The sequence below is a fragment of the Eumetopias jubatus genome, unplaced genomic scaffold (assembly GCF_037043125.1).
Source record: "Eumetopias jubatus isolate StellerSeaLion01/CBP00866 unplaced genomic scaffold, mEumJub1_p1.0 scaffold_16, whole genome shotgun sequence".
NCBI lineage: Eukaryota > Metazoa > Chordata > Mammalia > Carnivora > Otariidae > Eumetopias > Eumetopias jubatus.
Window position 1 is genome coordinate 84,567,156 of NW_028274822.1, and position 27,059 is coordinate 84,594,214.

The window sequence follows — 27,059 nt, forward strand, 5'->3', positions numbered from 1 at the left end:
TATTTATTTATTTATTTATTGAGAGAGAGAGAGAGAGAGAGAGAGAGAGAGAGAGAGAGAATGGTAGAGAGAGAGCACGAGAGGGAAGAGGGTCAGAGGGAGAAGCAGACTCCCCGCTGAGCAGGGAGCCCGATGCGGGACTCGATCCCGGGACTCCGGGATCATGACCTGAGCCGAAGGCAGTCGCTTAACCAACTGAGCCACCCAGGAGCCCCTGAGACTTTCTTGATCAAGAGATTTTGTGAGAGAATTTCTCTTTCGAGACTTCTAGTGTACAAGTGTCATTTTTCTTGGTTTTGCTGCTGATGTCAACCTCCGCCAGGAGTCGGCACAGTTCTTCAGGAGTTCTTCTGAGGCACTTTGACCGTGACCTGTAAGAGGGGTGTAGAGCAGCTGTTAAATCTTCCTGCTTTCCTGCAATCTGTGGGCACTTTCAGCTGGGGTGCTGCCGAGTACGAGCACAAGGGCTTCCTTTACTGGCCAATCCCAGGGACACAGCTAGGGCCCTGTTCTGCATGAGAACATTCTCTGCCTCCCCTTAATCCAGTCATTTTTTACTGTCACGGGGCAGAAGAGGGCGGGATTGCTATGGCATCTAGTAGGTAGCAGGAATGCTGCTCACGGAACGTCCCACGCTGTACAGGACAAACCCCACAACAAAGAATTACACAACCCCAAATGTCAATAGTCTGAGCTTGAGAGACCCTGACCTACACCCATATTTTCCTCCGAAAGAATCAAAGTAAGGGAAAAAATAACATGCTGAAGCTTACAGGTGAGTCAGTGTGTCAAGTGGTAAGATTCCAGACTCAGATGGATTTGGAGTTAAATCCCAGCTTTACCCCCTACTGGGCAAGGACTTCACCTCTGTGTGCCTCACTTCCTCATCTGCAGGATGGGATAAAGACAGAATCTCCCTCCTGGGGTTGTTGTGAGCACTGATTGAGATAACCTGCATAAGGAAGTCTAGCAGATTCTGGCACAAAGTAAGCTCTCAGTAAAGATGAGTTCAAAAGAAGACATTTTCTCAGCAGTACCCCCTCTTTTGCAAACTTGATTTCTTTTCTGAAAAATTTTTAATCCTATTTTTGTTAGGATTATCACTCAAGTTCCCCAAACTCAACAGCTTACACTTGGATTCCTGCACGAACCACCCCAACTCAAGCCTCCTCTTCAGGCTCTCCCTCCCACTGCCCTCCAGGCGATCCGGATACTGGGACTCCTGGGCCTCAGTCCTAGCACTGCCCCCCCCCCACGCCTAAATAATCTCATCACTGTTTTGATGAACAGTTATAGGCCAGTGTCAGGTTCAAATCTGGGTCGTGCCTCTTGTATGGGACAATTTTATTTATTTTTTTAAAAAAGATTTTATTTATTTATTTGAGAGAGAGAGAGAGCACACGAGCAGGGGCAGAGGGAGGGGGAGAAACAGACCCCCTGCTGAGCAGGGAGCCTGACCCAGGGCTCTATCCCAGGATCCTGGGACCATGACCCGAGCGGAAGGCAGAGGCTTAACCAACTGAGCCACCCAGGTGCCCCTGGCACAATTTTAAATAAACAAGCAAACAGGTTTATTTTCTTCCAACGAGCTTCTTGAGAACACAGGTTATGGCTTAACACTGAGTACTGAATGAAGACCACGTCCACCCTTCTCACCCTGCTCCCCCTGGCTGGTTTGCGTGCCCTGAGCCTTCTCTTCCCCAATCCTGGGAAAGCCCAACTCAGCCCATTACTCTTTTCTTTAAATATCACTAGTGAGTTTGTTGCCTGGTTAAACTGTAATTAGTGTCCATTGTAGAGAAAATTCTTTTCACTTTGGTGTCCTTCTTTCCTGTCTTTTCCATAGTTATAAATAAAGGTACCTGAGTATACATATGTAGGTACAGCCTTTACATTGGGTTTATACTGCATGTATTACTTTGTATCCTGTCTTTTCACTTTAAAGGATGATTTTCCATGTCAAATATCCTACAAAAATATATTTTTAAATATTTATTTATTTATTTATTTATTTATTTATTTGAGAGAGGGAAAGAGCAGGCCCATGTGGGGGGGGGGGCGGAGGCGCAGAGGGAGAGAGACAATCCTCAAGCAGACTCTGCGCTGAGCATGCAGCCCAATAGTGGGGCTTGATCTCACAGCCCTGAGATCGTGACCTGAGCCAAAACCAAGAGTCAGATGCCCAACCGACTGCACCACCCCAGGCACCCCCTACAGAAATATTTTTTTTTTAAAGATTTTATTTATTTATTTGAGAGAGAGAATGAGATAGAGAGAGCACGAGAGGGAAGAGGGTCAGAGGGAGAAGCAGACTACCTGCTGAGCAGGGAGCCCGATGTGGGACTCGATCCCGAAACTTCAGGATCATGACTTGAGCCGAAGGCAGTTGCTTAACCAACTGAGCCACCCAGGCGCCCTACAGAAATATTTTTAATGGCTACTTAGTAAACCATGATTTGGGTGTTCCATAATTTATTGGGCATTTAGGTTACATTTGACTTTTTCATCTTTGAGAGATAATGCTGTGATGAATATTTATGGAATAATACTTTCTTTGTATTTCTGATTTGTCCTCCAGGCTATATTCCTTCCTATCACTGACATTAGGATATTGGTATATTTGTGGCCCTTGGTCTCTAATGCCTCATGGCTTGATTCTTATTAGGAGCTTTTCCCCACTGCTTCGGCCCACTAGGAACTTTCCTTCTTCTCAAGTCTTACAGAACTTGGCGTATAACAAAGCCTAGCAAAAGACTGTGTAGGCACAGTGGTGGCCAGGTCCCAAGTCATTTCTCATGAGACAGAGCAGAGACTGGGTCCTCGCCCTTTTCTGTAGATTCTGTGGCTTAAAACAAGAAACTAGTAATAAGTACTGATGGGGCCCCATGCGAAGGAAAGCTGAGAAGGCGCCCATACTCACGGTTTTCACTTCGGTGTATGCCTGCAGCCCATACTCTCCTAGCTCCCGACCACTCCCGGACATCTTGTAGCCACCGAATGGGGACTGGGCCCCAAACACATCATAGCAGTTGACCCTATAATATGAAACAAGATTCAGAAGTAACCTGTAGGAGATGTGTGTGTCATGCCCCTCCGGCCTCCTGAATGGCTCTAAAACATTACTGAGGATAGGTCGGACCATAGTTATAACCTGCCACGCAGGGGCCAAAAGCAAACTACATGAAATAAAGCCATCAGTCATCGCCCCTCATGATGTGGTCACAGATGACTGTTAGTAACAGGGTGCACCCCATCATAGCTTCCCATTTTAATGAATCGTTTTTGCTAACTAGGTACTTTTTTTGCAGTTCTTAAAAATTATTAAATTTTTTAAAAAATTTATTTGAGAGAGCGAGAGCGCGAGAGCACAGAGGGAGAGTGAGAAGAAGGAGACTCTCTGTTGAGCAGAGAGCCCGATGCGGGACTTGATCCCAGGTCCCTGAGATCATGACCTGAGCTGAAGGCAGACACTTAACCGACTGAGCCACCCAGGTGCCCCTAAAAATTATTAAATTTTAATTGAATTTAAAATTCACAACTTTCAGGTGCACAATTCAGTGGATGTAGCAGATTCACAGTGTGGTGCAATCATCACCTCCATCTAATTCCAGAACATTTCTATCACCCCATAAAGAACCCTGTACCCAATAAGCAGTTATTCCCCACTCCCCCCCACCTCTAGCCCCTGGAAGCCCCTAATCTACTTTCTGTCTTTATGGATTTGTCTATTCTGGACATTTTATATAAATGGAATCACACAGTATGTGGCCTTTTGTGTCTGGCTTCTTCCACTTGGTATCACATTTGTAAGGTTCATCTCTGTTTGTTGAATGCATCAGCACTTTCTTCCTTTTTATGGCTGAATGATATTCCATTGTGTGGAGAGACCACATTTTGTTGATCCATTCTTCAACTAATGGACATTTAGGTTGTCTCCACCTTTTGAATATTGTCAATAATCTGGTATGAACTTCAGGTACACTTTTTTGTGCAGATGTAGATTTTTATTTCTCTTGGAAATATATACCTAGGAGTAGAATTGCTGGGTCCTATGGTAATTCTACATTTAACTTGCTGAGGAGCTGCCATACTGTTTCCCATGATGGCTGCAACATTTTACATTCCCACCAGCAATATGCGAGGGTTCAAATTTCTCCACATCCTCATCAACACTTGGTGTTTTCTGTTTGTTTGTTTGTTTTTTAATTATAGCCATCCTAGTGTGTGTGAAGTAGGTGCTAAGCTCTGACGACCAGTATTACACAAGCTGTAGACCCTCAGCTCTGGTCTCCTGCTGTTGTTCACTTGGTAAGGAGCCCCCACCCCAGTAATCTGTTTGCCCGAGAACAAAGCTGCATGGGCATATGTGCTGGAGGGAAGTTTAATCGCCTAGAGGAGAAGGGATGGGAAATCTCTATTATACCACACCCTGACCCAAGAGGAACTAAGCCCAGCACCCCAAATTCTAGGGTGTGAGCACTAGATTCCAGAAGACCCTGGCTTGGGGATGCCTGCCTAGGCTGTGAGGGGTTGCCAGGAAGCTCTTACCACACAGTGCCAGCCTGGAGGGCTTGGGACAGATAATTGGCCTTGTCCAAGTCCTTGGTGAAGACAGCTGCAGCCAGCCCATAGTTGGAATTGTTGGCTCTCCCAATGACTTCCTCTATGGTCTTGAACTTCAGGATCTGCATCACTGGCCCAAAGATCTGGGGTAAGAGAGTGCACAGTTGGGAGGCTGTAGCAGACACAGGAACCACCTGCCATCCAGCTTTCACAGTGCAGAGCAGATCATTCCAGATCGAGCCCCCCAGACATACCCTAAGAGTTCCACAGGGAGACAAGAGCTCCCAAGTTCAATGAAACACAAAGGGAAGGAAGCTAATGGGGACCAATTACGTTCTATAGGCCACGTGCTTTATATAGCTGATCTTATTTCTGAACAATCCTGCAAGGTAGGGGTTTCCGGCATGTTACACGTAGATTTAGTTTCAAAGAATTTACATCAGTTTTTTCAGCAAGGCACACACTAAAAGCTGAAGAAGTAACTGAATGAAACAGGGTCTCTGCTCTCAAGACATCAGGGTTTATTTAGTACTTTCCCTGTCTTATTCCTGGCATGAGCCATTTCTTCAAGGAACCCTGGTTCTTTTTAGTGGAGAATGAGATTCAAAAGCCAAGTCACAGGGGCCAGATGTGCGGATGCTGTCAGGGTGTGGCCACTCTCAGCCCTGTCAAGGCACAGCCCTGAGGGGAATGCAGTGTTGGTGGTCCTGATGTAATCAGGGCATTAGAAGGAACCATTACAAGCTGTGTAATGAGTGATGGGAGCCCACAGGAGCTCCTGGACCAATGAGGGGAGAGAAGGGGTGAGGCTTTGCAGAAGTGACAGCCAAGCTGTGATACTGGCCAAGCCAGAGCGCAGGTGGGGAGCAGGGAGGAGGGAAACAGAGTTCTAGGCATAAACACACCCAGCACCCATCCTCATGAAATCCCACTCTCCCCTAAAGGGAAGCAGGACTTCTTGAAAAAATGGCTGATTCCAGGACTGCCTGGGGAGTGTCGAGGCAGAGGCGGGAGAAGAGTGCCAGAACTCATCATGGTTGCAGCAGGACCGTGGGGTGGGGTATCATGTGCTGCGGGCACTGGCAAAGCAGAGGCACCCCCCACCCCTCTGGAAAAGTGATATTTGAGATTTCAAAAAAAGCATCAAAGTAGTCATGATGGGGAAAGAGGCAGAACTCTGTTGGACTTTCTTCCCCTGATTTTGCATTTTCATATTATTTTATTTTGAATTATACATGAATGGGAAATATTTTCTGTGTATAAGGCTGCTAAAGGACTAATCCACTGGGGAAGGGTAGCGCATGTGGACCCCATGAGGGGAGGGAACACATCTTGCATACCTCTGGATCTCCAGGGTCTGTAGAGAGCCTGGCACATAGCAGGCATTCAGTAAGTATTTGTGAAATGAATGAATGAGTGAGCCAGAGCTGCTGTCCTGCATTCATAACGAGTGCTGAGAGGGAGAACATCAGGAACCTTGCCATGTGGGGAAGTCACAGCCCTTCGGTCTAGTCCAGTGTCCTGCTTATATGAAGATCATAAAAGGGCTGAGCAAAACCATTCCTTGACTCATGGCTCGCAGGGACCACAACACAAAGGGCCTGGAAACCGCACAAGGGAATTTGGAAGTTCTCCCCAACAGTGGGTAGCCATAAGGGGTGGAAGAGGGGAATGACCAGATCAGATAGAATTGTAAATAATTTGTCTTAGGCACAGAGCCAGGATTTGGCCCAAAGCCAAGGGTTTGGGTCATGGTATGAAGACGCCAAACTTAATTGTCCACTTCTCCTAAGAACATTCCCCAGAGTGCTGGCCCCATGCTAACCTCCTCCCTGGCGATAGTCATGCTGTCTTGCACATCTCCGAACACGGTGGGCTGGATGAAGTAGCCACGGTCAGCAGCCGCCCCTCCACCACACAGCAGCTTCGCCCCCTCCTCCTTCCCAGATTTGATATAACCAAGGATCTTCTTAAACTGAGTTTCATCCACCTGCAGGAAAAGAAGTCCCAAGTTTCTGAGATGCTAGAGCCAGACCTCTAGTCCTAGCTTTAGGCTTAGAACCACACAGGCAATGAATGAGATAACTGAGCAACCACTGAGGCTTAGAAATAAGCAGGGCTCAGAAAAGGAATTACAAAGGGCCAATAAACGTAAGTAAAGGGTCAACCAACCTCATTAGCCTTCAAAGAAATGCATATCAAACCCATTGTTATTTTCCAACTATGAAGAACTAAGAATTCAAAGTAGTGAGAAAATAAATGTGCTTGCTTCGGCAGCACACACACTAAAATTGGAACCATACAGATATTAGCATGGCCCCTGCCCAAGGATGACACAGATTCGTGAAGCATTCTAGATAAATAAAATAAAATAGTAATAAGAAAATACACTGATGGCAAGAGTATGTTACATACATTCTAATATTCATATGCTCTCAGAAGGACTAATACAATGTCATACGTCAGTTGTATCTTAATTTTAAAAAAAGGCCTATAAGCTGGTACAGCCCTTGTGGCAGTTACTTTATTAATATTGGTCAAAAAATGAAATACTCATACCCTTTGATCCAGGTATTTAACTTCTAGGAATTTATTCTACATGTCACAATGGGACCTAAACAAGGATATTTTGAGCTCTGGAACCTGGGGAGTGGACACCAGCAGCAGACACCCTCAGGAGGATGGAGCCTGTTGAGAGGCACCCATGGGTCCCAGAAGTGGGACTGGTGGGAGCTGGGAGCACCCCTGACCATGTGGACTCCTTTCTTCTTGAGGGGGTGGCTGGGGGAAGCCAGCATAGGACCCTGTGGAGAGAGAGTCCAGGATAGGCGGCATCTAAGAACAATGCTGGAGTAAGGCTCAGGACATGAGAGGAAACGGTGGGCAGAGACACTGTGTTTCTTCTTGTTGTAATTACTATTGACTGTTGTTTTGATTAAAATGAGTATGTGCTCATGGTAAGAAAAAAAAAATATATATATACACACACACATATATATATTTTTTATTTTTATTTTTAAAGATTTTATTTATTTGACAGAGAGAGACAGCGAGAGAAGGAACACAAGCAGGGGGAGTGGGAGAGGGAGAAACAGGTTCCCTGCTGAGCAGGGAGCCTGATGCGGGGCTCGATACCAGGACCCTGGGATCATGACCTGAGCCGAAGGCAGATGCTTAATGACTGAGCCACCCAGGTGCCCCTATCTATATTTTAAATCAAACATTTCAGAATAGCATAAAGTGAAGTAAAGTCCCTCTGCTACCCAGGCCATGGCCCTCTGCCCCACTCCCCAGAGATAACCATGGTTAACAGATATGTGTGTGTCCTTCTGGAAGATGCATTTTTATGGATGGCCAAGCTCCAGAAAGCACGCATTCCTTTCTACACAGATACTCCTAATATTTATTATGTGTATGAAATTTACAATCTGGTTTCCATTATTGATTTCCACTTCAAAGCTAGCCTGTGAGTTCAGGAAGGTGGTTATTACAGATGAGAGAAGAGTGGCTCAGAGAGGACATGTGGCTTCCCAGGAACACACAGCTGGCACATGGCAAAGCTGAGACTTGAAGCCAAGCCTGCCTGCCTCTGAGTCTGAGACCCCCTCTGCTTCTCCATGCTGGCTCTGGACACCCAGACCCATCTGCAGCAGCCGCGCTTACCTGCGGCCCCTGCTCAGTCTGGCTGTCAAAGGGGTTCCCGACCACACGAGACTTGGCCCGGGCAACGCTCCTCTCCACAAACTCGGCGTACACATCTTCTTGCACAAAGGTCCGGGAGCCCGCACAGCAGCACTGGCCCTGGTTGAAGAACAGGGCGAAGTGGGCCTGCTCCACAGCCCAGTTCACTGGGGAGGCAGAAAGGCAGCCATGAGAAGAAACGGAGGATGAGCCTGGCCCCAGTGTCTGCTTACCCTCTTAACCCGTTTATGCCACCAACAGTGCCGGCCAGGACAGACCTGGTCTCTCCCTTCTTGCGGTGTGGACACCCAGCAGACAGACACAAAGAGAGAGGAGGTCATGGCCCTCCGTGGTAACAGACACAAGGGTGGCAGCAGGATCCACCCAGCCAGCCCACAGCAGTCGGGAAAGGGCAAATCAGGGGGCGCCTTGGCAGGACCAGGAAAAGGGATATGAATATGAGGAGGAGGAGCAGTCTGCCCCGAGAGACAGCGTGCAGTATGGCTGGGCAGCTAAGTAGCACAGCCTGGCTGGATGGTGGGGAGCAAAGAGGAGAGAAGCCAGGGAGAGACCAGGTCATACAGGCTGGAGGGCCATGCTGTGGACTCTGACCTTTGTCCTGAGGCCCGGGGGGCAGACACTGAGTCCAGAGGTTGCTGAAGCTCACAGAAGTGAGTGGAGCCACAGTATGGACAGCTAGTGGCTGCCTTCGTCCCACACCTCCTCCCCGCAAAAACCTTACTATCTGCATCTGACATGATGATATTGGGGCTCTTTCCCCCCAGCTCCAGGGTCACTCTCTTGAGGTTACTGCTCCCTGCGGCAACCTGGACTAGGCGGCCAACCTGTGGGGAAGGAGAAATACAGACAAGCTCTCAGGAGGAGGAAAGAAGAACGAAATGCTCTTTTAGACACAGGACAGAGGACCCCACAACATGAGGGAGCAGCTGGATTACAAGAGAGCTGGAGAATTTCACCCAATCTAGCTATTCACTTACCACTGCTGCCCCAGCCCTCTGAGCTCCCAGGACGAGAGTGACCATAACCACATGAGCAACATGGCCTCTATATACCAGACACTGTGCCAAGTGCTTCGTGTTCATTTAGTTCAATCCTTGCAAAGACCTCAAAGATTGGCATGACTCTTTGCCTTGCTTTAGAAATGTGGGAGCTGCTGCTCAGAGTGGTCAAGTCACTTGCCCAAAGTCACACAGCTGGTGAATGTGGAATCAGAATTCACACGTGGGCAGCGTGAGTCCATCACCAGGTCAAACGACTATCCTGCCCCCTTCCCACAGTGTTGTGAGTGTGGTCCCCCAGCTCAGGGCACGCTCCGTGGGGGCAAGGGTGGGCTGCTCTTCACCTCTTTATTCCCAGAGCCTGGCACAAAGCTGCCTGGAACCTATCTGAACGAACACATCTGTCTCTGTCAGGAAACCATCCCCTCTGTGAGATTCTCAACATCACCTCGAGGCATTGATTTAGGCAGCAGCAAATCAAGGAAAGAGCTGGGACTGTGCTATCTTGGGCTCTGTTCCTGCCCTCCTGGAGCCGCCATCACGGTGCAAAGACCGGACGCTAGATGGTATCTATCTCCGGGGGAACGGCTTGAAGAGTTACCGTAGTCAGTGTGCTTTCTCTGGGGCCATGTGAGGAAGCCTCCCAACAACTGAAGGAGAGGAAAAGGTTACTCTTCAGAAGGAATTCTGTCCCTGCTTTGAAGGAGATGATGTTGAAGGAATCACCAGACATCTTACTTGTCCTTGTTCCTCCAGGGCCTGGCACATAGCAGCAGGATACTCCTCATTCATCGTTCATTCCCTCCCTGAGCACTTACTCTGAGCTAGACCTTTGCTGATCCCCCTCACTCCCTAATCTGTGAGGTGGGTGCACTTATCATCCCCATTTTACAAATAAGACAGAGGCTTTGGGAGCCTAAGTGACTTGCCCAGGATCGCAGAGCTAGTAAGTGCCACTGAAACAGTAAGACTCCAGAGCACCTGATCTTCCCACTACACCATGCCCACTGTCTCTACTACCTCCATATGGCCATCCTCATTTTAAAGACAACAAATGGAGGCCCGAAGATATTTGGTGAATCACCCCATGTCATAATAGCGAGGCTGGGATTTGAACTCATGTCTTTCTGAAGCCCATGCTCTATAACTGTCAGGGCACTGCTGGTCAAGGAGCCTGACACAGCCAAAGGGCTTTGACCCTGGGCAGGCGGTCAGCTCTAGACTTTTTTTTTTTTTAAGATTTTATTTATTTATTTTACAGAGAGAGTGAGAGAGCACAAGCAGAGGAGGAGCAGAAGGAGAGGGAGAAGCAGGCTCCTCGCCGAGCAAGGAGCCCGATGCGGGGCTCGATCCCAGGACCCTATCCCAGGACCCTGGGATCATGACCTGAGCCAAAGGCAAACACTTAACCGTCTGAGCCACCTAGGCGCCCCAGCTCTGGGCTTCTTGAGGTCTAGACGGTCTCAGCCTCTTTATTCCACGTGGGATGCTGGCCCCACAACAGCAGCCAGAGTGTCAAGCAACCCACAGATGGCTCCACCCGACAGCTACTGCCGGCACACGTGGGGCCCCTCACTCAAGCTCCTCAGAGGACCCTCCACACAGTACCCAGAGGCGAATCTTCAAAGCGTCATCCTTTGAGGACAGTGGGAACTTGGGCCAAATGTGCCACAAGCTTGAGGTCCTAGTGATGCCTTACCTCGGTGGAGCCTGTGAAGGCCACTTTGTCCACATCCTCATGGGAGGTGATGGCGGCCCCAGCTGTGGGACCAAATCCAGGAATAATATTGACCACGCCAGGAGGAAAGCCAGCCTGTGGGCAAACAGCCAGGGACACTGGGCATCATTCTCCTGCTCCAAAGGGCTTAGGCAGAAGAACACACACCCCTCCCGGAGAGGCTAAAGCAGCCTGCCCGGTACCCAGACAAGCCAACACCAGTCTGTGGGGCACTGCTCAGGGATTCCAAATGGCACAGCAGAGAACCTACTTTTCGGGGTTCCCTGGGGCTGTTGTCCCTCCCCAGTGGCATTCTTCAAAGGGGTCTGGCAGTGAAGCTCAGTGTAGAAAACAGGTAAGGAGGGTCATTTCGGCTGGTCTGTGATGATGTACGGGGGGTGTAGGGGAGGTTCAGTCCCTGCTCTACAAACACCTGCCCCACTTTGGGGCCCCCGAAGCCCCTCCTAAGAACCCCCAAGGAGCCAGCCTGTACAAGGGCATTCAGAGGTCAAGACTGACACAAACCACACACCTCCTTAATCAGGTTGGCCACATAGAGGGCAGTCAGTGGAGTCTGCTCAGCTACCTTCATCACAACCACATTTCCGGTCGCCAGGGCTGGGCCGAGTTTCCAGGCTTGCATCAGGAGCGGGAAGTTCCACTGCAATAAACAACAGCTGCTTCTGTAATCGAGCTGGAGCTGCGCCCACCCCGGGGAGGGGGGCCGCACCGACTTCTCCGAGCCCCTTGTGCTACTCCCACAACTTTGCTGTGAGTTGAAAACGGATGGACACGGCAGGTGGATGGGAGCAGGAGCGACTCAGGCTTCTTAGAGCTTTTCCCATACTAGGCTCCGTGCTATGTTGTTGCCTTGTATCACCCCTCCTGCCCTAAGACAGTGTTGTGTTCCCTTCTGCTTTTCAGATAAGGAAACCGAGTCTTACAGGGATCAATGATTTGCCCAAAGTCAGAGTCCACGCATGGCAGCACTGGATGGCTTTGTTAAAGTCTGTGTTCTCACCCACCACCCAGGCCGCCTTCCAACAGCAGCCCTCAGACCCTCCCACCTGTGCAATCTCCCTGTCCCAGATCGCTGCATCTCAAGGCACTCCTAATAAGCCTTCATCTGTTTATTAGGAGCCTACCACTCACCGGAATGATCTGCCCGCACACCCCGACGGGTTCATGGCGGGTATAGCTGAAGAAGTCCCCATCGATGGGAATAGTTTTCCCGTGGTACTTATCAGCCCAGCCAGCGTAATAACTTAAAAAAAAAAAAAAATCCAAGCTTAATCAGTGACTGTCAGGGACCCCTGTACACCCTGGCAGAAAGACAAGACTCAAACAGGCCCCTTGTAAGGCCCAAACAAGCCCAGTTGCCCTTGCCCTTGGCTTAGTCCCAGAAAGACTTCCTAGGGTCACAGTTCCACTCTGGGCAACTAAACTCTAAGCCTCAGAATCACCTGGGATGCTTGTAAATAACACCACATTTCAGGAGCCCACTTCCAATTTACTCAATCTGGAGCTCGGAGGCTGATCCCTAGGAATTGGTATTTTTCATAAACATTCAGATTTATTAAACTGTGACTGTTGAAGCAGGCCAGCACCACAGATTAGCATTTGAGAACCATGGGTCGGATCTGGTGAGGAAGCGAAAACCTCTCTAATGGCCAGCACTTTCTGTATGCAGACCTCAAAGTAAGACTGAGGGAACAGTCACCAGAAACAAATCCTCAAATGGCCCAACCCCTCATAAAGCCTCCCATCTAGACACACAGGGGACAGAAACGCCCAGCACCTTAGAGTGGGGGAGAAAAGAGCAGTGTGGGTTTCCAGCTTGTAATGGTGACATTTTCAGGGAAGCAGGAAAAATGAGAGAAGGGGAAAGATGGAAACGTGGGGTAAAAGGAAGAGTTCTGAAATGAGTGGGATGGCAACGCGAGTCTGAGCCCCACACTGACCTGGCTTCGAACACGGGTCTGTGAACAGCTAGGGAGTTGCCAGTCTCTAAAAGGGAAGGCAGCGCTGCTCCCTTCCTCCCAGGCTGTATGATGTGTGTTTTGCAGGCCCCAGAATGGTTACCTAATCAGCATAAAGGCATATTCCTAAAACTCAGGAGGGTATAGGACTAAGCCCAAGCTTCCCCAGGCTGCTCTCTCTAGGGTACCCTCACAGCGCATTCTAACCTTGGCACTACGGTCATATGAGGCTGGAAAATTCTTTGCTGTGTGGGTCATGCTGTGCACTGTAGGCTTTTTAGCAGCCTCCCTGGCCTCTAAGCACTAGATACCAGTAGCACCCTTCCTTCCCCCCCCTTCTGTGACAGCCAGAAGTGTCTCCAGACATTGCCAGCTGTCACCTGGGAGACGTGACTGACTACCCTGGTTGAGAACCCTTTATGTTGTCCAACCGCTACTTTTCTGGCAAGGCTTCTTCCCCTCCACCTCTGTCCACAGGGTCACAGGGGAGTACTCGTTATTTGCGCAATGATCCGTCCACCCAGACCACAGCTGGTCAGACTTGAGGCCAGCCAATCAGGGTGGCATCTGGCCCCTGAATCTGGCATTAAGACTTCGGCATTTGGCGCTAGGATAAGGGACTGCAGTGTAGTCAGTAGGATCCCGCATCCAGAAGCCAGCCCAGGTGTGGGCAGCCAGGTTCCAGCACACACACTGGCCCTGACAGCAGCCAGGGGGTAACTGAGAGAAGAATGAGGCAAGAGCGCTAAGATGGGCCACAGTGAGGCTCAGCGGCCTTCTGGATCTAAGACCCCCAACTCTGCAGTGCCCAAGTCAGGCTGAGGCTTCGTTACCTGCAACCCCAAAGACCCTAACAAAGCTCTTATTCTTAATCCTGTATTTTTTGGGCATTAAGATGTTTGATTAATCCCAAAGCCAGCAAGAAGGAAATGATAAAGACTAGAGCAGAGAGAGGAAAACAATAGAGGAAATCAACAAAACCAAAAGTGGGTTCTTTGAAAACTCACCAGATTGACAAACCTTTCACTAGACTAAGAAAAAAAGGCAGAAGACACAACTGAAAACCGAAATGAAAGCAGGGACATTACCACCGACCTTACAGAGATAAAAAGGCTTATAAAGAGAATATATGAACACCTGTAGCCAGCAAATGAGATGACATACATGAAATGGACAAATTCCATCTAACATAGAAATTACCAAAACTGCCCTGAGAAGAAAGAAAAATGCCTATGAGTAAATTACAACTTTGATATTGAGGGATTTTCTCCTAAGATGGAGTCTCATAGAACATGTTTCTACAACTCCTGTGATCCTGTTAAATTATTCTATTTCTGGGCGCCTGGGTGGCTCAGTTGTTAAGCGTCTGCCTTTGGCTCAGGTCATGGTCCCGTGGTCCTGGGATCGAGCCCCACATCAGACTCCCTGTTTCATGGGAAGCCTGCTTCTCCCTCTCCCACTCCCCCTGCTTGTGTTCCCTCTATCGCTGTGTCTCTCTCTGTTGAATAAATAAAATCTTTAAAAAAATTATTCTATTTCTGGCCCCCACAACACCTGCTCCCCTGGGGCATGGCCAGAACAAAGAGCCGGAAGCCTGAGCCCATACCGGAAGCATTTGAGAACCATGTCCAGATCCACCAGGTAGGAGATGACATAGGGCTTGCCGTTATCCAGGGTCTCCAAGGCCTGAGAAAAGAGAACAGTCAGCACTGACATGCAGGCACAGGACTGAATCAAAGCAATCGGTGACGACCAACGCTGACGCTTAGCACAGACCAAGAAGGGCTGATGGGCTACTTTGTGCCACTGAATGCCATGGCATGTCTGGCCCATCGCCCCTCCCTCTTCCCAAGACAGGAGAGTGAGGGGTGGGGAGAGGAACGGTGCACCAACTTCACGTGCATGTGTTTTCCAGGTTCTGCTCTAAGCCAAATCCAGGGGCTGGGGGTAAGAGACAAACATGGGGGCTGAGAGAGCAAAGCGCCAGTGACTAATGACATGTAGCCTCAGTCACAAATGTTAAGAGTGCTAGAAAGGAGAAGCCAGGCTGCCCAGCCCAGTCTGAGAAACACCCTCTAGCCTAAACCTGAAGGATATGTAGGAGGTAACTAGGCAAGGGGGAAGGTACAAATGATGACAAAATGAAAAGCACCCCAAGCAGAGAGAAGAGCATGTGCGAAGGCCCTGATGACTCAAAGAAGCCGGACAGTCAAGACGCTGAGGGAAGGCTGGTGAGCTGAGCGGTGTGTGTGAGGGCCATGGTCCAGCATTAGTTGGGAGACAGAGTCAGACCAGGTGGGGCCTTGTAGACAATGATGAGGGAACAGGACTTTACCCTAAGGAAATACAGGATGCCATGGAAGGCTTCAGAGTGGAGCACCATGGTATAATTTGCCTTCTAGAAGGTTCACTCTGGCTGCTATATGCAGATTGGACTGGGAAGAGGAGAGGGTATTGGCTCTTGGTTTCTTCTGCCTCTGGCAGCCAGTGAGAAGGCCCACCACACAGAGGGGCTCCGAGGGAGGTGTCCATCCTCGGCTCCCCATTGTGGCTCCCCTTCCCAACCTGTCTCCTCTTTCTTAGGGGACAATGAGAGGCTCCTCTGGTTGGTACAGGGGCATACCCCAAAAATGTCCAGCCTATACCTTTCTGACCAGTTACAGGTCAGCAATGCAGCCCCCTTTCCTGGCTGGCTGTGGGATGCTCTGAGCCTATTCACCACATGGGATGAGAGGTAGGGGGCTGAGAACTCACTGCTAGGTAGGTCCGGTCCCGCTCAATCAGATCAGCCAGGCGGTTCAGCAGGCGGCCCCTGTCAGACGCATCCATGCGGCGCCAGGGTGAGCCCAGCTGGAAGGCGGCCCGGGCAGCCTTTACTGCCCTGTCCACGTCTTCCTGGAAAACACCCACCAAGGCAGCTCAGGCCTTCTCAGCACTAACTGCCTCCAGTTACCACCCACCCCGCTGCCAAACACCCCCATGGGACTTCAGTCAACGCCTGTGTGGAAACTTGCCCCAAACAGCCCTTCCCCACCACGAAGGCCCTGCCTGTGGAGCTTCAGATTCTCCTTGCCCTCCTTTCACGGAGGGAGTGAGGATCCTGACTGTTAACGTTTCTTTATTTTCATTTCAGAATCCCCCAAAGAGTTTTGGAGGGAAACATTCAGGGCTCTGTGCTTAGAATTTAACCATTTTCCCCCTCTTCCTAAGAAAGCAAGCCCAGAGAACTTAAGCATTCCTTCTAAGATGACTGGCAGTCTCCACAAAATGCAGGTTTAACCAGCTTCCCTCTCCTTGGAGAAGCAGTAAAATCAACACAACTAGCAGTTTTCGTACAGGGAGAGGTGCGGCAGGAGGCTGGAAGCGTGGTTTTCATGGATATTAGACATATTTACCATCAGACTACCCTATAAGCCAGAAAAGTACTATATTCACATTTGCTTTTAGCAGAGGGAGCAGGGCTTTATACATGAATATAGAAAACTGTCTTAAAGCAGAGGGCAAGAGGCATTCTTAAAACATTTTCAATGCCTTTTCTTTTTTTAAGATTTATTTATTTTTTAAAAGATTTTATTTATTTATTTGACAGAGAGAGAGAGAGAGACACAGCGAGAGAGGGAACACAAGCAGGGGGAGTGGAGGAGGGAGAAGTAGGCTTCCTGCCGAGCAGGGAGCCCGATGCGGGGCTCGATCCCAGGACTCCGGGATCATGACCTGAGCTGGAGGCAGACGCTTAACGACTGAGCCATCCAGACGCCCCTCTTTTTTTTTACGATTTATTTATTTTAGAGAGAGAGTGAGCATGAGTGGGGGAGGGGTAGAGGGAGAAAGAGAGAATCCCCCACTGAGCGCGGGAGCCCGAGGTGGTGCTCAGTCAGTCTCACAACCCTGAGATCATGACCTGAGCCGAAACCAAGAGTCAGACGCTCAACCGACTGAGCCATCCAGGCACCTCTCAAGGCCTTTTCTTTAAAAAAAGAGAGAGAGAGAGAGAGAGAGAAGATAGTAGGAAGGGAAAATGAAGGGGGGGAAATTGGAGGGGGAAATGAACCATGAGAGACTATGGACTCTGAGAAACAAACTGAGGGTTCTCGGGAGGGGGGTGGGGGGATGGGTTAGTCTGGTGATGGGTATTAAAGAGGGCACGTTCTGCATGGAGCACTGGGTGTTATGCACAAACAATGAATCATGGAACACTGCCTCAAAAACTAATGATGTGGGGCGCCTGGGTGGCTCAGTTGGTTAAGCAACTGCCTTCGGCTCAGGTCATGATCCTGGAGTCCTAGGATCGAGTCCCACATCGGGCTCCCTGCTCAGCAGGGAGTCTGCTTCTCCCTCTGACCCTCTTCCCTCTCGTGCTCTCTATCTCTCATTCTCTCTCTCTCAAATAAATAAATTAAAAAAAAATCTTTAAAAAAAAACTAATGATGTAATGTATGGTGATTAACATAACATAATAAAATAAAATTTAAAAAATAAAAAAATGCTCCATAATTTGAAAAAAAATTTTTTTTACTAAAAGTCTAATTTTTAGTTGTAAAATTATTATTACTATTTTTATTGCAAGTATGTATAATTCCAACATAATGTAAATACACCACCAACACCAGACTAGATCTCAGAAGACCCAAATTCTAGTCCACGAGATTCCTCCATCTAGATGTACGCCTCCCTTCTCTGACCTTCAACTTCTAGGTCTAGAAAAGAGATTGGATTAGATGTTCCCAAATTTAGTTCCAAGTCTACAATTCCACCGCTGTGTGAATCACTGAACCCGGGTATAATCTAGCACCTTTGTCGGAAGGAAGAGTTTCTGTTGATTCATTTACTCAAAAGATATTCATTGGCATTTTTGAGTTATGAAAATAATACACACCTGGTAAAGTTTCAACCACATAAAAACATAATAAAGTACACAATGAAACCACCCTTGCCTGCTCCTGCCCTGAGGTAGGTCACCAGTTCTCACCTTGTCTCCTTCGGCTACCTGACAGATGACTTCTCCGGTGGATGGATTGATGGTGGGGAATGTTTTCTTGCTGACAGCATCATGCCACTCATTGTTTATGAAGATCTATGAGAAGGAAGAAAGTTCTCAACCCAACACTGACAACCAGCGATGTGGGAGGAAAAAAATCAGAACACATAGGAATTAGCCTCAGAGTGATGTGGTGTGAAGTTTCAAGCCCCAGCCCTGGAGACAACCAGGTTGGAATGCCCCCTCTGCCAAGCGACCTTGGGTAAGTCATTTGCCCTTGGTTTCTTTGATCTGAGAAATGAAGAGAATGTGTCTACCATAGCAGTTGTCCATACTGTTGTGCAACATGTCAAAACTCGGTGGCTTAAATAATCCATCATCCTCTCATAATTGTGTCCACTGATGGGACTTGGCTGCACAGGGCTTGGCTGGGCTGACTCATGGGATTGCAGAGCAAGGGTGCATGGGGCTGGATGTGCACGAGGGGTTCTGCACCACATATATGTCTGCTTGGGCCTCCTGATTGTATGGCAGACTCAGGCTCATCAGCCTTCTCCCATGACAGCTGGCTTCCCCAGACAGTGTGCCGAGACCCACACAGAAGCTGAAAGGCTTCCTAAGATCCAGCTTCTGAAGTCACACGGCCTCATTTCTGCCACCAAACTCCACTGGTCGGTGTGAGTCACAGGCCCAGTCCAGATCTCAGGGAGGGGAGAGAGCCTCCGCTACTCCTTGGGAGGAGCAGCAAAGAATTTGCAACCATCTCTACTCTACTCTAGCACACTACTGCACAGGTTTGTCGTGAGAACGGGATCAGATTATTCTTTGACCATTCAGTAAACATGCAGTGAACACCTGTGATGGGCCAGGCACTGTTCTAAGGCTGAGGACACAGCGGCAACCCAACCCAATAAAGACCTTTCTCGCTCATGGAGCTGGTGTTCTGGTGTAGAGAAGCAAGTAGAGAAGCAATACACAAGGCAACCTCAGATTGCAGTGGTAGGTACAAAGGAGGAAAACAGGACCCACAAAGAGTACTAAAGTGGGGGAAGACAGAGAACTTTAGATGGGATGGTCGGGAGGGTCTCTCTGATAAGCAGGTATTTCACTCGAGCCCTGACTGATGAAAAGGAGCCAGCCACAGGAAGAGCAGGAGGATAAGCACTCCAGGCAGCAGGAAGAGCAAGTGCAAAGGCCCTGGGGGTAGGATTTGAGAAAAAACAAAAGTGACCAGAGTTAACTGGCAAACCAAGAACGAAGTGCTAGGACATGGGATCAGAGAGCAGGGTAGGTCCTGTGAAGAAGCCCTCAGTTCAGCTCCTGGCAGCAATCATTGCTAATGCCATTGTGAGGATTAACAGCAACCACGTCTGGAGAGAGACCGTTCGCTGGTTTAATGAGGCCAATGTCAGGGGAGGATGGACGCCTCTTCACTCACTCAGAGAAAAGGTCCTTATCTAAAGCTGCCTAATCAAGTGCCAAAATTCACTCTCTGCTTCTAAGAGCCAGGCAATGGCCTCAAGGGAGACCAGGGAAAACTCTCCCAGCAAGCTGTTTCCCTTCCGGATGGGGAAGCTGGTGTGAGGGTCGGGGACACTTGGTCACTTCGCCAGGGCTGAGCAAAGGTCACAGTCAGGGTGAACATCAGTTCAAGGCCACTCTGCCTTCCTTCCTCAAGGGCTCTCCTTGGCCCTAGCATCCCAACATGGCCTGGCTCTGGCTCAGGACCCTGGAGGGTCATCTCCAGTTACTCTGGGCCAGAGTCTAGAACCACAAACAAGACCAAGCCACCAAGCAAAGCCGGGAGTTTGGCCAGGGCCAAAGATGTGGGGGCCAGCAGGGCCCAGGGAGGGCTGGCCTGGCTCTGTGGTCAAGAGCAGGGTCCGGACGAGCACCCGGATGAATCCAGGGCTCCTGTGATCCTAGTTGTGTCACATGGGGCACGGGACTTCACCTCACTCTGTAGTGAGAACCACCGCAGTACCCAGATGGCACGTGAGGACTCCAGGTGTATGCGCCGAGCTTCGCGGGGAGTAAGTGTGCAATGCTGTGGCGGTTCTCGTGGGACCAGGTGGCACAGGAAGGAGCTGGTTAGGAAAGGGTCTACCAGGGGTCACTTTCCCAGGCTCAAATCTGGTATTTTGGCACAATCCCCACCCCACCATCAGGGCGGAATCCACAGCTATACACCTCAGTAAAAGTTTAGCAGGAGCACGTAGGTAAATATCAGCCAGTCTTTGGAAGTATGTTTGTGTGGATTCACATTAGCTGGCTGTTCATTTATCTTGAGAGAAACAGACACCTTTGTTGCTGAGAAGCAGGCAATCAGTAGTTTCCAGTGGGGGGATAGGGTGTGGCAGAAAGAGGTCTGGCTCGAAGCCCAGTGGCCCTGAGTTCCAGTGGGCCAAGCCCTGTGCACGTGCTGAGAATTGGCTTCCCCCTCCTGGTGAACTCCAAGGCCTGTGCTCTTTAGCTGCTTCTCCTCCAGGTCCAGCCTCCAGTCAGAGCCCAGGTGTGCCTTCAAGGAGGTCAGATTGTTTCCTAATCTCCATCTTCATGGTTTACATACTGCCCAACTGCAGGTCTGATTTTGAGGTTTTATTCTGGGTAGTGTAAAAAGTAACCACCTCTAAGCCACACAGACCTGGGTTTGAATCTTGCCTCTGCCCCTCACTGGCTGGGGCCTTGGGCCAATCCCTCCACTTCCAGATGCTTCATCAATCCCTCAGGAGAATCTGTCTGGGGCTGATGTGAGGATTAAATATAACAGGGGTATAAAGCTCCTGAGCCAGGACTCTGCACACAGTGGCTCTTACCACAGCAGTCACTATGACAAAGCTCTGGATCCTGTGGCTCTCTCAAGTCAAAGATTTTTAGGAACAAAAGTCAGGCAGATCCGTATACCTTTGCCTGTGTTATTCCCTGTACCAACGCACACTAAATTAGTTTGTCCCGAAAACGTTTTCACTGTTATTTTGCAAAGATCAGGAAGTAAGAAGCAGAGAGGTAGGCCAGTCAGCCGAACCCCCAGTCCTCACCCCTTCCTCCCTGGGCAGGGCCCACGCTGTTTCCCTGATCTTAAGACTAGGACCGCTCCCTGGCACCTATTTGCCTTTCAAAGCCCTGAACTTGCTGGGTCACTCTCCATCGTTGAATTTTCAATAATCCATCCTTCTTTCTCGCTGATAAAATAAGCCTGAATTTGCCAAGCAGGAACCTAGACTCTTCCTTCTGTTTCTAGTTCCCATTTCCCTCCTCCTAGAGCCAGCCTTCAGTGGTCTTCCTGACTCGCCCTCGCTCAGGGATGGGGAGCAGGCTAGCAGTTGTTTTCATCCTGAGCCCCGGCCAAAGTTCTGCTTCGAGCGAGGAGAGTTTCACCACATCCACTTAAGTAAACACAAGGGCCAATATCAGGCCAAATGTTTCATAACCTCCTGGCCCGAAACCCAAAGCTTGACCTCCGTAACAGGCTTAACTCGGTCACCCTGGGTGGGCGTTCTCCCCACTCACACTTCTTCATATCCCAGTGACATCAGGAGCTTCACGCTCTGAATCTGGGGACTGCTGGCAAAATTCCTAGAGCTTTTCCATCAGCGTGCTGTGTTTTCTCCATATTTTAATAAATATGTCTCCCTTCGTTTTGCACAAGTTGGACTCACTCATCCATGCAGTCCCTCAGTTTTAACAGAGTGCCATGGCCATGCTGGGCACTGAGTGAGAAAGCAAAGTCCTGGCTCCTTGAGCTTAAGTCCTGGGGAGGAGAGACGCAATCAATAAGTAGACCAACAAAGCGAGAAGCAGAAACAAACCAGCAACAATGAGGAACAGGCCAGGGAGTCAAATGGCAACTGAGGGGGCACCTAAAGGAAGAGCTTGGGGACAGGAGGAAACCAAAGGGCCCGGTGGCTGCAGAGTAAGGGTGAGGGATAGAGAAGGGGGCTCTGGATCCCGCGCCTGCTGTGTGTGGGGGTACAGAGGGAATGGGACAGAGGCGGGAGCGTCTGCTCTGAGCAGGGATCGACTTTCTAATTTCTTCACTTGCTTTTCTCAGTAACAGTTTTTCTTGGACATTATTCCACAAGCAGATCGCCCCATTATTTTAAGCAACACAGCAGTCCTCAATATGAACAGACCACAGTTTATGTAAGCATTTCCTACATGTGCACTTTTAGGATGGATTTCACTGTTCCTGACAGCACTGCTGCAGCAAACAGCCTTGGATGCGCATCTCTGCGAACTTGGGACACATAACTGTATAAATACCAGAAAACTGCTGAGTTAGAGGCTAACGTAATCCTTGGGCTGCCTCCAGAAACCTGGGTGGTGTGGTGGGTGCCTAGAAGCTGCGGACCCCAGGGAGGAGGCCTAACCAAGGCGAGGACAGAGCAATATTCCAGTGCCACCCCCACCCCAAGGCACTGGACAGTCATCATCTGTGCAAGGTCTTCAAAAACAGGTTCAGTGGTGTTCAGTAGCTCCAATTTAGCAGACGGGATGCATTCTAGAAAGATTTTAATTCAAGCTTTGATGCATGAAAGAATTGGGGATTTGTGGGGCCCTGCGTAGCTCAGTTGGTCAAGCCTCTGCCTTAGGCTCAGTCATGATCCCAGGTCCTTGGGATCGAGCCCCACCTTCGGGCTCTCTGCTCAGCGGGGAGCCTGCTTCACCCTCACTCTCTGCTCCTCCCCCCTGCTCGTGTTCTGTCTCTCTCATGCTCTCTCCATCTCAAATAAATAAAATCTTCGAAAAAAGGGGGGGCGCCTGGGTGGCTCAGTCGTTAAGCGTCTGCCTTCGGCTCAGGTCATGATCTCGGGGTCCTGGGATAGAGTCCCTCATTGGGCTCCCTGCTCTGCGGGAAGCCTGCTTCTCCCTCTCCCACTCCCCCTGCTTGTGTTCCCTCTCTCGTTGTGTCTCTGTCAAATAAATAAATAAAATCTTTAAAAAAAAAAAGAATTGGGGATTTGTTACCTAGGAAATCTACATCCCTAGAATATGTTACTTTCCCCAAGGGTGAGGGAGCAAATGGGGCTGTTTTCTGTCTTGGGGAGATTCTTGCTGGCATTTGCTTTTTCTTTTTTTTTTTAAATGTTTTTTTTTTTATTTATTTATTCATGAGAGTCAGAGAGAGAGAGGCAGAGGCAGAGGGAGAAGTTTTACAGTACTCTGTATTTTTTCAGTGAGCAACTGTTACTTTTATGATCTCAAAAAATGTGATAAAGGAAAGAAGCTGCAGGAGACTGCACTCCTCTCCAACTCACATGCCCAGACTAAGTCTGGAGAGCAGGACTCACGCTATCTACAAGACACTTAACGTTTGGATGCCATTTCCTCACTTCCATGTGACCACAAAGGAGGAAGACCTTAATTAGATCTTGTGTCCACAAAGGCTTGGGGTGCTGACACCTTTCCCTTAAGGATATTTCTGTGTGATTTTTCTGATGTTCAAGTCTTCCAAACATGAACTCATTAAGCAGCCTACCAAAAGAACAACAGCGACTGCATTTGGGGCTTGTGTTACCCAAAGGAAATTTTATCTTTTGTTTTTATTCCCTCGCAAATGACCATTTGTAACTCCTTACAATCACAGATGTGCCTTTACCCACCACCTGTGTGCACATTTGCAGCCCAGCTCTGGGCCAGACAAGCAGGTCCACTGTTGAAAGTAGTCGGCCAGGGATCAGCTCTATGGCATCCTAAAAATCAGCAATTACCCCTCTATTCCAACCCTGAGTTGCATCAATAGCACAGAATGTTCTGGTTAGAGGCTTTCTCTTGGGAGTCTAGATGTGAACCCCAACTTTGCCACTGGCTTCAATCTTTGGACAACTCACGAAACCTCTCTGTAACTCAGGCTGTTCATCTATAATAATGGAGATGATCACAGTGCCCACCTCACTGGTCTGTTGTAAGGATGAAACAACAAAACAGAATGGTGCCAGGTGCACAGAGAATAGCTGTTATTGCTGTAAGTGCTCACCAAGTGTACCAGGCCCGGTGCTGACCCACTCACCCACTTCCTACTTTACAGAAGAAGAAATTGGAAGCTCACAGAAGGGCAATTTGTTGCACATACAAAACGAACTCTTTTCACAACGATTTCCTTCTCTGTGAATTCCAGCACCTTACCCAAACTCAAAGATCAAAAGAGAGACTATTCCAAAGTCCTGCTTGAGCAAGAAATTGGCCTCTGGGAATCGGTGTGATCCTGGAAAGCCCCTCCTTGGTTTGCTGGAAGAAAATCTGATCCTTGGAGGGCGCGGACACCATTTGCGGATGGCGCCCCGGAGGCGAAGGTCCCGCACCGTTTCCCCATTCCCAGCAGCGGACCCTGGGCGCTCCCGGCCGAGGGGCCTTGGCTTTTTCCTTAGCGAATGGGTGAACTTCAGCTGAGAAGGCCCCCTCCTTTTCTTGTTTTTCCTTTTGGACTTACTTGGACGTGGGCAAGAGTGGAGGGATAAGAAATGACCAAGGAAAAGACAGAAAAGGTCCCGCTAAGCCGGACTCGGATGGAAATGTCCTCTGGGTGGGTGATGGTGAAAGCCCTCTGCAGACACTGCGGCGACTAAGAGGCCGAGGGGCGGAGAATGGAACCCCGAGAGTTGGCGCAGGAAAACGGACGGCGGCCGGACGAGAACAAATAAGGGGCCCAAGTCACAGCTGGAGAATGGAACAGGGGTTGTCAGAGGCGGTGAAGGGGCCAAAATGCTCGCGGGAAGAAAGGGAAGGTGTGCGTAAAGCCCAAAGGCAGCAAACCTCTGGAGCCCCAACTGGGTAAACTGGAGCCCAAAGAGACCCAGGGCCTTCCCACCCGGCGGGCTCCTTATCCCCGAGAGAACAAAGCCCCGGGGCCGGCGGCCTCACCTGGTTGTAGAAGACTTCAGGCTGCTGGTTGGGGGCCGGCACCGCCTGGGTGGTGGCGGCCGACAGGAGACGGCGGCCCAGGCGGGGCCCGAGGCCAGCGGCGGCAAGCGCAGCGGCGCGCAACATGTTGCAGAGGGCGCGGGAGTGCAGGACGGTGTATGCCCGGCGGCGGGCTGGCGCTGCTGGGGCGGTGGAGGGTGGAGCGTGGGCGGCGCGTCACTGCGACCGCGACCTCTCCCCGCCCCTGGCGCGCCCGCCAATGGGCTGGCGCGGGGCGGGGCGCGGGGGGGGGTGTCCGCCACCTCCCCCGGGGTCTCGGGCGGAGCTGCCCGGCGGCCCCCCGCTGCGGCCCCCGGGCCCCGGGCTGATCCCCCTCGGCTCCCCTCTGTGCCCCGCTCCAGCCCCCCGCGTGGCGCACCGGGTATACGCAATAACCCGACCTCGAGAATTCTGTGTGTGCCTGAACCCTAATGTGGACAGGCCTGACCCGGAACAACCCTGGCCCTGACTTACGCGGGCTTACACTCTAGTGAGGGAGGCCGACCTTAAACTAAACAGGAGGTAATTTCGGAGAGTGGTAAGGAATGTGAAGATACCGAATAGGGTGAAGACACAGTTGGAGCAGAGAGCACTGCTTTTAAACCCTTTGGTCAGGAAGTGACAGGTGAGACCTGAATTGTCTTAGGAAGATCTTACACAGAGTGGTGAGGAGTTCACAGAAGGATGCCTTGCTTGATTTGCATCTTAAACTCACGGGTTTCTCATTCTGTGGCTAATGGACTACAAGAGAGCAGGGGTGGGGGCAAGGATCTTGCAAACTGTTTAATTCCGGGAACATCCTGGAGGTGGGCACTGGGGAGACAGGGAGGAATCAGCAGGTTCGCCTAGGAAGGGGGATGGATGCAAGGTCAGCTGTGTGCATTTCAACCAGACAATATCAGCAAAAGTCCGAGGAGGAGGTGAAGAAACTTGGCAGGGAAATCTGGGCCGGGTTTTGACGGAAGAGGAGCAGAGGAAAGGGGCAGATCTAGGCAGCAAGTGTATGGGCTGTTACTACTGAGGCTCCAGCCACGGGAGCTAAGGCTGAAGAGGTTGACCAATGCCGGGTGTTAAGTACCAGGCAAAGGTGTTCTAAGATCTGAAGGAGACACACATGGTTATGTGAGGTATGTGTGTGTGGGGGGTGTGTGTGTGTGTTTTGTTTTGCCTTAAAGAGCTAATGTGATAGCAAAAGGATAACAAAATAATTAACAGCTGCTATAGCAGATATGCCACCAAATTCCAGTGACTACATATAATAAAGTCCCTGCTCACGTTGTTTCTCACACAGATGTTCCCCTCCAGGGAGGAGCCCAGGGACCCAGGCTCTTTTCTGTGTATGACTCTGGGGTTAATACCTGATTCCCAAAGTCACGGTGGAGCTCAGTGTCATTTCAGACAACCAGAGGAAAAAAGAGCATTAAGGATGGCACAGGGGAAGTTTTTGCATCTGAGCCTGTTTCACTGGGTCTTCAGTCACTTGGCTGTTCCTCCATGTAAGGGAGTCTGGAAAATGAGATGTGTGCCCCGAAGAAGGGGCAATAGGTTTGGAGATCAGCTGCAGAGATAAACTGAAAAGTGAACCTCCCTCTTTTCTAAATGCAGCACTCAGCCCCCACTTCCCCTTCCCCAAGACATCTTGCTTTGTTCACTTAATAATGTGTCTGGGAGATGGTTCTGCACCAGCACACAGTAAAAGTGTCCCCATTCTCTTTAACTGTTACATAGAATTCCACTGGATTCCTGTACCATTTTTATTTAATGAATTTCCTGTGGATGGGCTTTTAGGTTGTTTCCAACCTTTTGCCATTATAAACAGTGCCAAAATGTCTATATCCTTGACTTACTTGGGAAACTCATAGAAACAGAGCTGCTAAATCAAAGGATACTGACAACATTAATTATACGTTGGCTCTTGAACAATACGGGTTTGAACTGTGCAGGTCCACTTCCTTGCAAGTTGTTTACAGGACTGTAAATATATTTTCTTTTCCTTATTTTCTTAACATTTTCATTTGTCCAGCCTACTTTATTGTACGAATGCAGTACATAATACATATAGCACACAAAATGTGTGTTAATTGACTGTTTATGCATGCAATTAGTAAGTCTTCTGGTTAACAATAAGCTATTAGTAGTTAAGTTTTGGGGGTCAAAAGTTGTATGTGGATTTTCGACTGCATGGGGGTATTTTGTATCCCCAGTGCCCCTAACCCCTGTGT

General features: G+C 49.6%; 1 protein-coding gene and 1 non-coding gene across 5 annotated transcripts; one reads left to right on the plus strand and one right to left on the minus strand.

Annotated features, from left to right (window-relative positions):
• On the minus strand, nucleotides 1-24,976 carry ALDH2 (aldehyde dehydrogenase 2 family member). Of its 4 annotated transcripts, XM_028116511.2 has the most exons (13): nucleotides 24,799-24,976; nucleotides 17,929-18,033; nucleotides 15,714-15,854; nucleotides 14,566-14,645; nucleotides 12,133-12,244; nucleotides 11,513-11,641; nucleotides 10,963-11,076; nucleotides 8,987-9,089; nucleotides 8,227-8,411; nucleotides 6,389-6,553; nucleotides 4,549-4,706; nucleotides 2,921-3,035; nucleotides 1-371 (listed from the first exon to the last, which is right to left on the minus strand). In XM_028116511.2, the coding sequence occupies exons 1-13, from the start codon at nucleotides 24,922-24,924 to the stop codon at nucleotides 339-341; spliced, it is 1,566 nt and encodes a 521-aa protein (XP_027972312.1). In that variant the 5' UTR covers nucleotides 24,925-24,976; the 3' UTR covers nucleotides 1-338. The 4 variants fall into 4 exon arrangements, with proteins under 4 accessions (XP_027972312.1, XP_087875607.1, XP_087875608.1 ...); XM_088019481.1 differs by lacking the exon at nucleotides 17,929-18,033; XM_088019482.1 differs by lacking the exon at nucleotides 15,714-15,854.
• LOC114219228 (U6 spliceosomal RNA) lies at nucleotides 6,825-6,926 on the plus strand. The gene has a single exon (XR_003611347.1). It is a non-coding gene; the product is annotated as a U6 spliceosomal RNA (small nuclear RNA).
• Nucleotides 24,977-27,059: the final 2,083 nt, after the last annotated feature.